The 13,316-nt window shown below is 37.5% G+C and overlaps 1 protein-coding gene across 1 annotated transcript; it reads right to left on the bottom strand.

Moving 5' to 3' along the window:
• Positions 1-1,607: 1,607 nt before the first annotated feature.
• LOC138363884 (transient receptor potential cation channel subfamily A member 1 homolog) lies at positions 1,608-12,305 on the bottom strand. Its single transcript, XM_069323357.1, has 5 exons — positions 12,204-12,305; positions 8,714-8,996; positions 6,900-7,149; positions 5,721-5,837; positions 1,608-3,704 (listed from the first exon to the last, which is right to left on the bottom strand). Exons 1-5 carry the CDS (start codon positions 12,292-12,294, stop codon positions 3,633-3,635), a joined length of 813 nt encoding a protein of 270 aa, XP_069179458.1. The 5' UTR covers positions 12,295-12,305; the 3' UTR covers positions 1,608-3,632.
• Positions 12,306-13,316: the final 1,011 nt, after the last annotated feature.

Below are 13,316 nucleotides of genomic sequence, written 5' to 3'. Positions count from 1 at the left end.
TATAAAGAGTCAGGGGCACCTGACGACGGGCCTGGCAGGCGAGAACTGTTTCTGATAAGTACATAAGAGACCTCGAAGGTTTTAAATAGTATTACTACCATTACACATGTTGGTTTTACCACAGCAGCAGGTTAGATCCCAATCCCAGAAATGAGGGGAAAAAAAGGGCAAACTGGGTGTCAACATTTAAAAAAAAAAGTTGGATGCAATGCCAATTTCTGGGTGAGCTTCGGTGGCTTCCTGAAGCATCTGAAAGTGTGCCGGAACCTGGGGGATGGGGGGGGGGGAGAGAGGCGCAGGTATGTATGATTAACAATGTTATTAATTTATTCTTGTCTGCCACCTCTCCAGGAAAGCCACCCAGTGTCCGAAACAAAACACTTGTTTCCCTACCAGCGAAACGAGAAGCTGGCAGTGGCTTCTCGTTTGAAGCCACTAGCTGCTGTCTTCCTACGAGACCCCAGCCTCGAGAACCGCCTAAAGATTCTCACGAAACTTTCGAATCTATCGAAAATTCTCGAAATTACTGCCAGCTCGTTCACCTCACCTCCCACACTTGTTTGGTGTGAAGATGGAGGTGGCCTGCGGTCAGCCGGCTGCCCCACCTTCCGTTCTGTTCTGATGGTACACGTGTGTCCGGTCTCCGTCGCCCTGGCTCCAGAGTCTGCTTTCATTTAAGTGATGGTTTTTTTTTGTCATTGTTGTCTGTACATTTTGGTGTACATCTGCCAGGAATTAAGAGTGCTTGGAGCTGGATGTGCTCTAGGTTCTCTTCCCAGTGTACAATGGTGTGTGGAGAGAAAACAGCGCCTATAGCAAGCACTGAAATTGCGCCCGTCCAAACTTCTGACACCCATCTCTTGGGAAACTTTATCATAAAGTCAGCTAGAAAATATCAGTTAATTTATCTTTTGGATTTACAAATTGACACTACACGAGTTTAGTTTAGTTCATTTATTATGCACCCCAAGCCCATCCTGTGGGTGGAAGTGGAAAGGGTTACAGGACAAAATGGGCTCGAGGACTGAACCCTAAAGTTAGTTAAGCATGTAAGTTTTGATGAGCTTGTTACAAAATTCGATGCACATAGTCACATGAAAATTAAAACTGCACCTTCCTGGCTTTCACTGATGCCAAATTGATCTGTGATGTGAAGTCAGTTATTCTAGTTTCTTCTTTCTACGTTTGGTGCCTTCTTTTAATTACTTGCTTCTCTTTCTACATCTAGCAGAGCAAGAGCAGTCTACCTGGACTCATAAACGCTCTTGAATACGAAAGTATTAGTTTTAATTTGCTAAATGATCTCTCACAGCTGGCGATGGAAACTGCAATGGTTAGCATTATCTGAATAGTAATGTGAAGATTAGGGAAGACACTCTTATCTCGATACAGAACAATAAATTTGAGTTGATATGATCACGTTGAGATTAGTTACTATTACCAGACTTGATAGTAACGTTCAACAAACCAGAAGTGCTTTAATGCAGCTGCTGGCCATCAACAGCTGTATGAAGGGAAAATTAGTCTGTACATTTCGCCAAATTTTTCACACTTCTTTAGATCGTTAATGTTGGTGGCGGCACCGTAACAAATAAATAAAAATAAAATAAAATAAAATGTTTATTTAGGTAAAAATATATACATAGAAATTGAGTAACAATGTTGGATTTCTAGATAGAGCTACTACTTACTATGCCTAAAGCCACTAATACACACAGCGTTATGGGCAAGATATGGAAACAAACTTAGACTGAAACTTAAAACTAATTGAGATCAAAGCATAAATTGAATTGGAAAAAGGAGGGGGGGGGGGAATTATAATAATTACATGATGGATGGAACACACAAATATTGCATTTAAAGGAAATAAATCCATGTTTGCTGATGATGCGAAGATAGTAGGGAAGATAAGAAACTTAGATGATAGTCATGCCCTTCAAAAAGACCTGGACAAAATAAGTTCATGGAGCGCCACTTGGCAAATGGAATTTAATGTGAATAAATGCCATGTTATGGAATGTAGAATAGGAGAACATAGACCCCACACAACCTATAAATTATGTGAGAAATCTTCATAGAATTCTGATAAAGAAAGAGATCTAGGGGGTGGTTCTAGATAGAAAACTATCACCTGAGGACCATATTAAGGACATTGTGCAAGTAGCCTATGCTACACTTTCTAACTTTAGAATTGCTTTTAAATACATGGATGACAAAATACTAAAGAAATTGTTCACGACCTTTATTAGACCAAAGCTGGAATGTACAGCTGTTATTTTGTGCCCATATCTTAAGAAGCACATCAACAAACTGGAAAAGGTGCAGACATGCCATTAAGTGGCTCCTAGAACTAAAGGACAAGAGCTACGAGGAGAGGTTAGGGGCATTAAATATGCCAAAACTAAAAGATAGAAGAAAAAGAGGCGATATAATAACTACATACAAAATAGTAACAGGAATCTATAAAATTGATAGGGAAGAATTCCTGAGGCCTGGAACTTCACGAACAAGAGGTCATAAATTTTAACTAACGATACAAAGCTGCTGGAGAAATATAAGAAAATTCACTTTCGCAAACAGAGTGGTAGACGGTTGGAACAAGTTAGGTGAGAAGGTGGTGGAAGCCAAACGGTCAGAAATTTCAAAGCATTATATGACAGAGTGCTGGAAGACAGGACACCACGAGTGTAGCTCTCATCCTGTAACTAGACTTTGGTAGTTACACTAATAACTGAAGATAAAAAAGCCTGCTTATATTCAGTAGATTATGTACATGTACTTGAAGTTCCTTGTTTGTTTTTTGTCCACAACCCACCCACTGTATTGTATGTTAAGGAAAACTTAGTGGGCTCGTGCTGTATCTTGATCTTTGCTTCATATTATCTAACTGTTGTTTCATCTCTAGTATCTGCTCATTTTGCTTACGGTAATTTTCATTTAACTGATTACAAAGAGCAAGCAATTGGTCAAGCTTTTCAGTTTGTGCCTGTAAATGCTCTTGTTGGAGATCAGGCAATGCAATATTTGCACCTTCATTAGAATAATTACTGAAAAATCTAAATAACTTTTCTGTCTTTGATACAATCCAGTGTTTGGTATTGTCTTGCTTGAATTTATAAGTACTGGTATTCATTAAAGTAACTTTATCAATATGTTGTGATAATTTGCTCACTACCAATGATTCCTTAGGCTTCCTATTACTAACATTATACATTCCCACAGCATGTTTTCTTTTAAACCATGGAAAGCAAACGTCAAGATTTAGAAGATAATTTGCTAGTGCAGCTTTTTTAAACAATTCAACTTCCTTTTCATTTGATGATGGAGCTTTTACTAATGTAACAATGAAAGCCCCAATTGTGCAGATAAACACAAAGAAGAGTACATTGACAAGGACTGGATAAGAAAGTGGTTCCTGGATAAAGGTATCATTATATCCAAGGTCGCCCAACATCCAGACTACAGTCTTCATAAATGATTGTGGAATCGATTTAAAGGCACTATTATCTTGTAAGAGCAAATGAAAGATCAGGGCAAAGAGTAATATCACCATTCCAATGTACATCAAACCTTTGAGGTAACATTTTATGAAATCCCACGTACTGATTGTGAAAACTGAACACTGTGGCAATTTATTGATGATTTGAATGAGTTGAATCCATGCCATAAGAAGAGCCAGTATACCCACACTGCCAAATTGGTACCTGGAAATTAAAAATATACATTTATACAAATAAATATGCTGTATAGTATATTGTTTAAAGGTATTTTAGCTTGTAACATTTCTTCATTATAGTATAAATAAAAGTGGAAATTTTGATCAATTAAATGTCTTTAAAAAATGTAATGATTTAATTATAGAATTAGAATATTTCAATTTATTGAAGATGATGCAAGTTGTAGATCTAAATGTTGTTGATTATTCACTTGAATATTCAGGATTCCTTCCTGATGCCAAGATCTCTCAGCCACAACTAATCCCAGGCTAAAACACTGGCTGCCTGTCCCCTTCCCCCCAACACAATGAATTATTATTATAAAATCACCTCGCTCATAGCAGCATTACTTCATGTGGCTAACACAAGTTTCCTTTGTACCTTTTACAAATTATTTTGAAATTATATTTACCCTATACAATACAGTACATTACTGGTAATGTGATTCTGATCAATGGATTGTTCTATAGATAGAAGTATGGCTTAGAAATTAGGAATCGATTCTCACCAACTATGGCTAATTTTTTGCGTAAAGTTGGACATACAGTATAGAAATTGGTACTTTATTTCCCTGTAATCTCCATATGTTTTTCTATAGCTTTGAAATATAAATTTTCTTTGGAATCATTATTTTTGTTTTTTTGTAGATTCCAGGAAGCAAACCCCTTTATCAGCCTTTACCCCCACACCCAAATTATGATGACTAAATTTGTTGACATGATTTTATTGTAATTTTTTTTCGGGTAGTGTGCCTTGGTGGCTCCTTGCTGCTAGCCACCTGGATAGCTTCCCAAGTACCATGTCACACCAGGCTCTTGTGATTCATAGAAAATTTTTCATAGACCAGAGGACAAAACCTGGTCAATTCAAAGAGGCACAGGGTGCAGGGAATGCTAGATCTCCAAAAGTAAAAACTAGAAAAGTAGTGCATCAAAACAGACAACGTCAAGACAAAATATTAGCAATCTTGACAACTAGAGTCATTACCTGTGCTAGTTACTCCCACCACCAGGTGCCAGCCCCAGGAGCTCAGGGTTTCCCTTGGGTAAACTGATCATTAAATCCAGTATTAATGTACCTGGTGAAGACCTGCCCAATACTGCTTATTGTGTCACTATCACTCTTGTGCTTCAGGTGTTTCTTTATCATAAACATTTGTTCTGTATTTCTGATTTAAAGTTATGTACATATACTGAAAGTAGGGAAGTAAAAGACGGGTTTCGATAGCTGGTACTCCAGTATACGGCTTAGAAGTTTGTGCCCCTTACACGATTATATTTGAGTTCTCGCACGTTATTTTTCATGCCCCTTACTCATTTTACTTGCCGCCCTCCATGAAGGTAGTACTGTTCTTGCTTTCCCTATACATCCTAACTACTTTTTGTATCCTATTTTATATGTACAGTACTTTTGCCTAAATAAAATATAGAATAGGTGTGTAACTACTATGGGTAACAACCTACCTACTGTGTTTTTTGTTGTCAGGGTTGATAATATTTTCCTTGTCGTTGCATGTTTTGGTGCAATCTACCATTCTGGTGGATATTTCTCTTGGTTTAGATGATCTAGCCTCCCTTGCCTGTTTTGAGTGCTTAACTATCAGTGACTACCAGGGAGTGAGATCTAACTCTTTATGTCCTGCCTCCAAGCCATTTATATGATTGGATTAGGTTTTGGCCTCTGGTAGGTTATCTATGGCTCTGAAGGACCTGGTGTGACATGATACATGTAGAGCTATACAACCGACAAGCACCAAAGGGCCACCCAGGGGCCCACTACAGTAGAAAGACATTTTATTACATTTACCGCTGAACTTTTGTTCAATATAACTTTATAATACTGTATAGTGATTTTTGTCAACCCATTTCGCTGCAAAGAGTTGTAGGTGCTACAATTTGGCCGTGATAGAAGGCAGAAGTGGAATTAATGTATAAACATTTAATTCGGCAAATGCAAAAACAAAAAATAAAGAAATTAAAGAAAAATAAATTAGATATTTCTTACCATTTTGATGCCAAGCATGAAATCACAGTAGGAGGTTGGGATGAGCAACATGGCTGCTAACACTATGCACAGGAGTCGTACAAAAATGAAATTGCTATGAAGATAATGCCACTTCAGCTGTCAAAATAATAATAACAATAAAAAAATTATAAAAATAATACTGTAATAAATAAATACTAATAATAATGAATTTGGAAGGATTTGTACAAAATAAACCATCTTGCTTGTATATAAATAAATAAATAGATACCATAACATAATATACTAAGCTCCTATTGGCTTAGCTCGAGACCCCCGTGTAAGGGCAAGAGCATCTAAGCCATACACTAGAGTACAAACTATCAAAACCCGGCCATTACTGCATAAAACATAAAGGTACACTAGGGTCTGGTCTTAATCCTTTTTGTCAATCATCTCACACTTGTACACACAGAAATCACAATAGCGTGATGTATCGAATGAACAAATCCACAAGGGCTGTGATGAGGGAAGGCAGCATCTGGGATCATCCCGGGCGTAAGTTCGAACCCTCATTATGGCCCTCGTGGATTTGTTCATCCCACACCTGTCTTTGAACAGGTACACACCCTCCTCACTCCTAGAGGCCAAACAAAATTAGGTATACAAACAAGGAAAATAATAACGTTTAGAATTACAATGGAGTTTTAATTTCAGGTCTGAAAGTTACTTTATAAAAAGACTATTACAAGAGTATTTGTATCACAGATTATGTATTACTGTACTTGGATTACTGGTCCCACAAATACCCGGACTTAATCCATTACGATACTTTGAAATGTTCTCACAAAATTAAACGCTTTTTACTGCTAGTTGGACAGGGGCATGAGGCAATAGAAAATACGCCCAACCATTTCTGGCCCGCCCAAGATTCTCGATTATGAGCCGAGAACAAACCCAACTGTACAACCCAGACTTCTGTTCTACAAGTTCATACAGAATGGCACTGGCTAATCCAAATAATTTTCAGATCATAGAGCAATGATATTCTTAAGCTAATTATGTTTGGATTACCCTGTAGATCACATTAGAAGTCAGAGTATTTAAATATATCACTATACATATATTTAAATCTTTTGTTAATGTACTGCACTAAATTAGTTACAGATTGACTAAATATAAGTAATATTGAATATGTTAACTAACTGCAGTTTAAATTACCTTCATTGCACTGTTTATTTCCAAGAAGACTTGTAGGACCAGTGAAAAAAGCAGAAAGCTATGACTTATATGAGATGGAGTTGGATTCCACTCAGAAGCTTCATTTGTTGATCTTATAGTCAGAGATTCAGTTGTGTCCTCTGTTGTGTTTGCCGCCTTGACCTCTGACAAAACTGTGGGAGACTTCAGAACTGCATCACAGAACGTTTCTTCTGACATATTGTATTTGTCTGTTATATGCTTCCAGTTCCTAAAAAAAGAATGAATATCTGTATTGATACATCTTCACTATAAGAAAGAATCTGTTTGTATAAATTTGGAGGCCAGACACTTGAGGCACGTTTCACCCAACTTTGCAGGAGGGTATGGTCTGGGGTATAGGACGGGCATAGGCTAATCTTGGTATTCCATTTACCTGGGCCTAGGAGACTCGAAGGAGAATCGGTGTATGTCTACGTTAAATGCTTAATGAAATATTAAGATATATTACCCATGTAATTTTTATTGAGTCAAGTGTGATATATCTGATGTTAATCCCCTAGTTTTTAGTAATAATGATCTTATATCATATTATATCAAGGCGTTTATATTTTCTAAGAGACCCATACAGTTGGTTACCTAATTGATCTTTCATTATTAAGATAATTGTAATTTCTGCTTTGGTTTGCTATGACATTTGTTTTTGTATTTCAGATATGCATTAGTATAAGTCAAGTAAAACTTGATATAGTAGTCAAATCTCTCCTCCTATCCCAATCATTACACATATGAAACTTGTGGAGAATCTACACTTTATCTGACAAAAAAGGATTGGCTCTTAGTTTTAGATAAACCAAAGATGAATCAGAACACCCTCTGTGATGAGACATCCCAGGATGGTACAGTAATTCGTCTACTGTTTTTTTGTTTTCCAACAAAGCTATGAACAGATTCATTAGTAAAAGAGGGTTCACAAATTATAAACAACATATCTTATGAATGGCATCCTAAATCCCCATTTTTGTATCTGGGTCTGTTATATGAACCAGCTTCATCATTTCCCATATTGCAAACAATGCTATCTTTACATTCACTTGCCAAATGGCGTGTGCTACAGAAACCTTCACATGGCCCAGAATGCTACTCCAATCAGCACACTTTTTTTGCATGTACAGTGCATTTTGTGAACTAATTCAGATATTTATTTATTAAAATATTATTAACAATAGCTGATAAGAAATGGAAAAGTATCTGTTTTTCAACAATACCAAGGAGAAGACTCCCAATACCCCAGAAACTATGTTGCAGATGAACAACTGCTCCGAGAAGGAAGAAAACTAAAAGATTTTGCATGTTCAGAGGCTGAGGTGCTGGAGAACTACTGAGGGGTCCCTGCCAGAAAAATATATTTTAACTCATCCTGCACAAAACTATTTGAAAGATAACAAAATAATATCAAGTAGCTAATTTACTAAATTAAATGTAAGAGAACTTAGGAGAGTAAAGAACCACAATTCTGTGACAGCTTAAGTATGAAGTAACCCCTTATCTCGTTTACATTTGTCCTCAACTTGTACGCATTATTTTCAGGTAAATTGATTAATTAAGACAGCCGGGTTGTAAAATAAGGCAAGGCCTGTCTCCATTCAGTCTTTCCAATTATTGTGTAATATATAGAAAATTTATACAGTGCAATATGTGGTGAAATTTACATAAGCTTTGACAGAAGCAATTTTGAATCAAGTGAAAGAAAATAATGCACTTTAGATAATAAAATGATCACTTAAATTATATACAACACAGGGTTTCAGTAAATGTGACATAAGATAACTTACTTGACATTTATCATAAAGCTGACAAGGATGACAACTGAGATAGCCTTAAGTGCAAAAAGTACTGTAAACAGGAGCCTGGCATATGATCCCCACTTATACTGGATCCATGCCTCAGTTAGGGAATGTTGAAGAAGATCTAAGCATCTGTGCTGTACCATGATTCTCACAGGATGCTCTTGCTTCCACACCAGTGTATCTGATATCAACTCTTTAGCAGAGGCTAGCACTTTCCAAGTTTTAGGATCAAACGGACTTGTTTGGCTAGTGCCTAAATCATTTTTACCTGTAAAGACATAAAAATAAATATTCAGTATTGTACTCCATTAACCTTCAGATAATAATAATCTACTATTACTCATTACACTGTAAGTAGTTCAATGGGTTCATGCTTGTTGAGCATGAACCCATTGCTCCTTGTTCGTGTTACATCTGACCTTTTGAAGAAAGTGTCTGGATTGACGTCGTCCAAATTGTTTAGTATTTTGAAGGTTTCTACGAGAGCCACCCTGTCATGCCTGGTCTGCAGTGTTGTTAGCCCAGTGACCCTCAACTGTTCCTGATACGAGAGATGACTAATCTCTAGTATGATTTTTGTTGCCTGGTGTTGCACCTTCTCCAGAGCAGCTGTCTTTCTGAAGATAAAGTCTCCATGCCTCGATGCCATAATCCAGGTGGGGGTGCACCAGAGACACATACAATTGAACAACTACTTTCTTTTCCTTGAAGGTAAAGGTATGCTTGATTATTCCCAAGGTTTGGTTTGCTTTTTTTTTACTGCCGCTCTCACTTGTTGTGCAACTTTTAGTGAATGATGGATTCTGATAAAAGGTCCTGTTCTTCATATATCTGCTATAAGGTAGTATTGTCAATTTGGTAGTTGTGACGTTGATTGCTATGCCCCCACATTCAAGGTCTTGTATTTATCAACATTAAAGAGCATTTGTCAGTCATCTGACCATTTAAATAAATAAATAAAATAATTTATTTAGGTAAGGTACATACATACAATAAATTTTTACAAAGATTGGTTGACTTATAGGTAGAGCTAGTACATACAATGCCTAAAGCCACTATTACGCAAAGCGTTTCGGGCATGATAAACTTAAATGACAAGCTTAATACTAATTGACCATAATGAGTAGAATGAAAACAAGAAATGAAAACATAGATGAAAAAGCAGCACAAATACAATTAAGTCGACAAACAGCGCTCATTAAAGAAAAACAGACATTGGTTGACAATAGAAGGGTAAGGTAGGTTACAGGGAATTTATTAGGTATAGCTTCGTTTTTAACTTAAACTGGTTGAGAGAGGTACAGTCTTTAACATGGTTGGGAAGGTCATTCCACATTCTGGGCCCCTTGATTTGTAGAGCATTTCTAGTTTGATTAAGTCGTACTCTAGGAATATCAAAACTGTATTTATTTCTGGTGTGGTGCTCATGGGTTCTGTTACAACCTTCTATGAAGCTTTTGAGATCAGGATTGGCATTATAGTTTAGCGTTTTATATATGTATAATACACATGAGAGAATGTGCAGTGACTTAATGTCTAACATATTCAGAGATTTGAGTAGGGGTACCGAGTGATGTCTGGGGCCAGAATTGGATATTGTCCTAATAGCAGCTTTGTGTTGAGTAATTAGAGGACGTAAGTGATTTTGGGTAGTAGAGCCCCAAGCACAAATACCATAGTTGAGATATGGATAGATAAGGGAGTAATAGAGAGTCACCAGGGCAGGGCGTGGTACATAATATCTGATCTTAGAAAGAATGCCCACAGTTTTTGAAACTTTTTTTGATATATTTAGAATGTGTCCCTGGAAATTCAGCTTGTGGTCAATGAGAATGCCAAGGAATTTGCCATCTAATTTGTTACAAATTTGGGTATTGTTTATTTTGAGATTTATTTGACTAGAGGATTTATTGCCAAACAGAATATAGAAGGTTTTGTCAATGTTAAGGGTGAGTTTGTTGGCAGTTAGCCAAAGATGGACTTTATTTAGCTCAGTATTTACTGTGGCATTTAGAGCAAGGGGGTCAGGACTGGAGTAAATGAAGGTTGTGTCGTCAGCAAATAGAATTGGTTTGAGGTGTTGGGAGGCATTTGGAAGGTCATTAATGTAGATGAGAAAGAGGAGAGGGCCAAGTATGCTGCCCTGAGGAACACCAATGTTGATGGGTAGGGTAGGAGAATTTGTATTATTCACAGAAACATATTGGAGCCTGTCAGTAAGGTTGGATTTGAGGTATTGTAGGGAGTGTCCTCTGACTCCATAGTGATGTAATTTAAGAAGAAGGTTTTGGTGGTGGACAGTATCAAAAGCTTTACGCAGGTCCACAAATAACCCAACAGCCAGTTACCGTTTCCAGAAAAGTAAGCAGGTTAGTAAGGCAGGATCTGTTCAACAAACCCATGCTGCGTTGATTCACATGTATGCGTAAGTATCCACTTGGAAAATGAAACGAAAGTTCCGAATGTCTTCATGTTTCAACACATTTATCAAGGAAATACAGAAGGATGACATAATGGTTTAGGATTATATACCTAACTATATATGGTGTGTGTGTAATTACCTAAGTGTAGTTACAGAATGAGAGCTACGCTCATGGTGTCCCGTCCTTCCTAGCACTCTTTGTCATATAACACTTTGGAATTACTACCGGTTTTGGCCTCCACCACCACCTCATCTAACTTGTTCCAACAGTCCTACCATTCTGTTTGTGAAAGTGAATTTTCTTGTATTTCTTCAGCAGCTTTGTGTAGTTAGGTTTTAAACCAACTTTTAAACTCTGTATATATGTGTGTTTATGTATGTATGTACAGTAACTTAACTTAATTAACAGTCTCCGTGGTGCAGTGGTAAGACACTCGCCTGGCGTTACGCGAGCGCTATGTCATGGGTTCGTATCCTGGCCAAGGAGGATTTACTGGGCGCAATTCCTTAACTGTAGCCTCTGTTTAACACAACAGTAAAATGTGTACTTGGATGAAAAAACGATTCTTCGCGGCGGGGATCGTATTCCAGGGACCATAGGATTAAGGACTTGCCCGAAACGCTACGCGTACTAGTGGCTGTACAAGAATGTAACAACTCTTGTATATATCTAAAAAAAAAAAAAAAAAAAAAAAAGTATATATATATGCTGAAAAGCTGAGTGCTGTACCACTGGGCCACCACACTACAAACCCCCTTCCACCCCTCTTTCTAATTTCTCTCTCCTCATTCCATTCCCATCTAATTCCCCTTTCCCCCTACCCCCAATAATTATGTCTGAGGTAGTTTTAAGTAATACATCCGCAGGCAAGACAACTTACATAAGATATGGATAGACGAGTGAATAGCAAAGTACAGGGTATAGTGTTAGCTGGATCAAGAAAAATTCTTCAGTGCTACATACAGTATTTTAATGCCTATTAATTGTAAACTGTATTTGTTTTATTACTGTATAGTGCAGACAAGTAAACAATGATTTATAAATAGTATTACCTTCAGTGATGCAATAATTATCCTCAAATATTCTGAAATCATAGTAGGTTGAACTGGTTGTGGTGTCAGATGCTGAAGTACAATTATCCATCACTTTCAAAGCAAGGATATGGGTAAAGTTTTATAAGATCTCTGAAGTTAGGACATAGAACTCCTTCATGCTTTTTGGTGCCACCAAATCCTGCTGCCCACCACTTACTCTCCACAATGGCTTCCACACCTGTCCTATAATTAAGATAACTTCTATCATACCTGTAATTCTTTAGTACAATATTATATCCCATAATATTATAAACTGAATTATGCATTGGATTTTTAAGTAATACAATATTTCAGTATTTTAAATTATTTTAATACTGTACTGTATTTTTGTAAAGATTTTGTAATTTTCTAAGCAATTAAAGGAAACAATTACATAAAAAAACATTGAATGTAATTAAATGCCCCTTTCTGAAGTAACCCAGGTGGCTCCCTGATGCTATTTTACTGAGATGGCTCCATACATCAGTCACGGAGATTCTATTTAGCTTACCAGGGACCAGAGCCAGAATTTGGCTCCATTCCCTTCATGGAAGCACAGGTAGCAAGTGACAATCCACCACCACACTGGAAAAAGCATCCAAGAAGTTAGCGAAGCTTTACAGACAACTGGATGGTTCACAGAAAATAGAACCTCAAAACTGCCAAACAATTCTGCAATTGATTCACACAAGAACAACTCAAACTAGCTTGAAACCTCTTAGTACCAATAACCCCCACCAAGGATTCCGGCCCCAGCTGTCAACCGGCTCTCCTAGTCAGTTTGGGAGGTGGTGAACAACCTAACAATGAACCAATGAACCTGGAGGGAGGGGAAGGAAATCGTAGAGCCATTGGATATCCTCAAGAAAGAGACATTTCATTACATTCAACACGGGGTTTCTGGAATGGGCCCCCCAAATGGCTCCCTGAAGCTAACTAACCACAAAGAACAAAACAAGACTTGCCAGGAAGGAGGAGAGGTGGAAGGCACTAGAATGAAGGGAACCCAGGCCGGGAGACACAGCCTAAAGCAACACGTGACTGACTTGGACTAGGAACACTGAATGGCTGCCAGAACCATGTTAGAACACC

This window comes from Procambarus clarkii, chromosome 12, assembly GCF_040958095.1.
Source record: "Procambarus clarkii isolate CNS0578487 chromosome 12, FALCON_Pclarkii_2.0, whole genome shotgun sequence".
NCBI lineage: Eukaryota > Metazoa > Arthropoda > Malacostraca > Decapoda > Cambaridae > Procambarus > Procambarus clarkii.
This window is presented reverse-complemented; position numbering and strand designations above follow the sequence as displayed.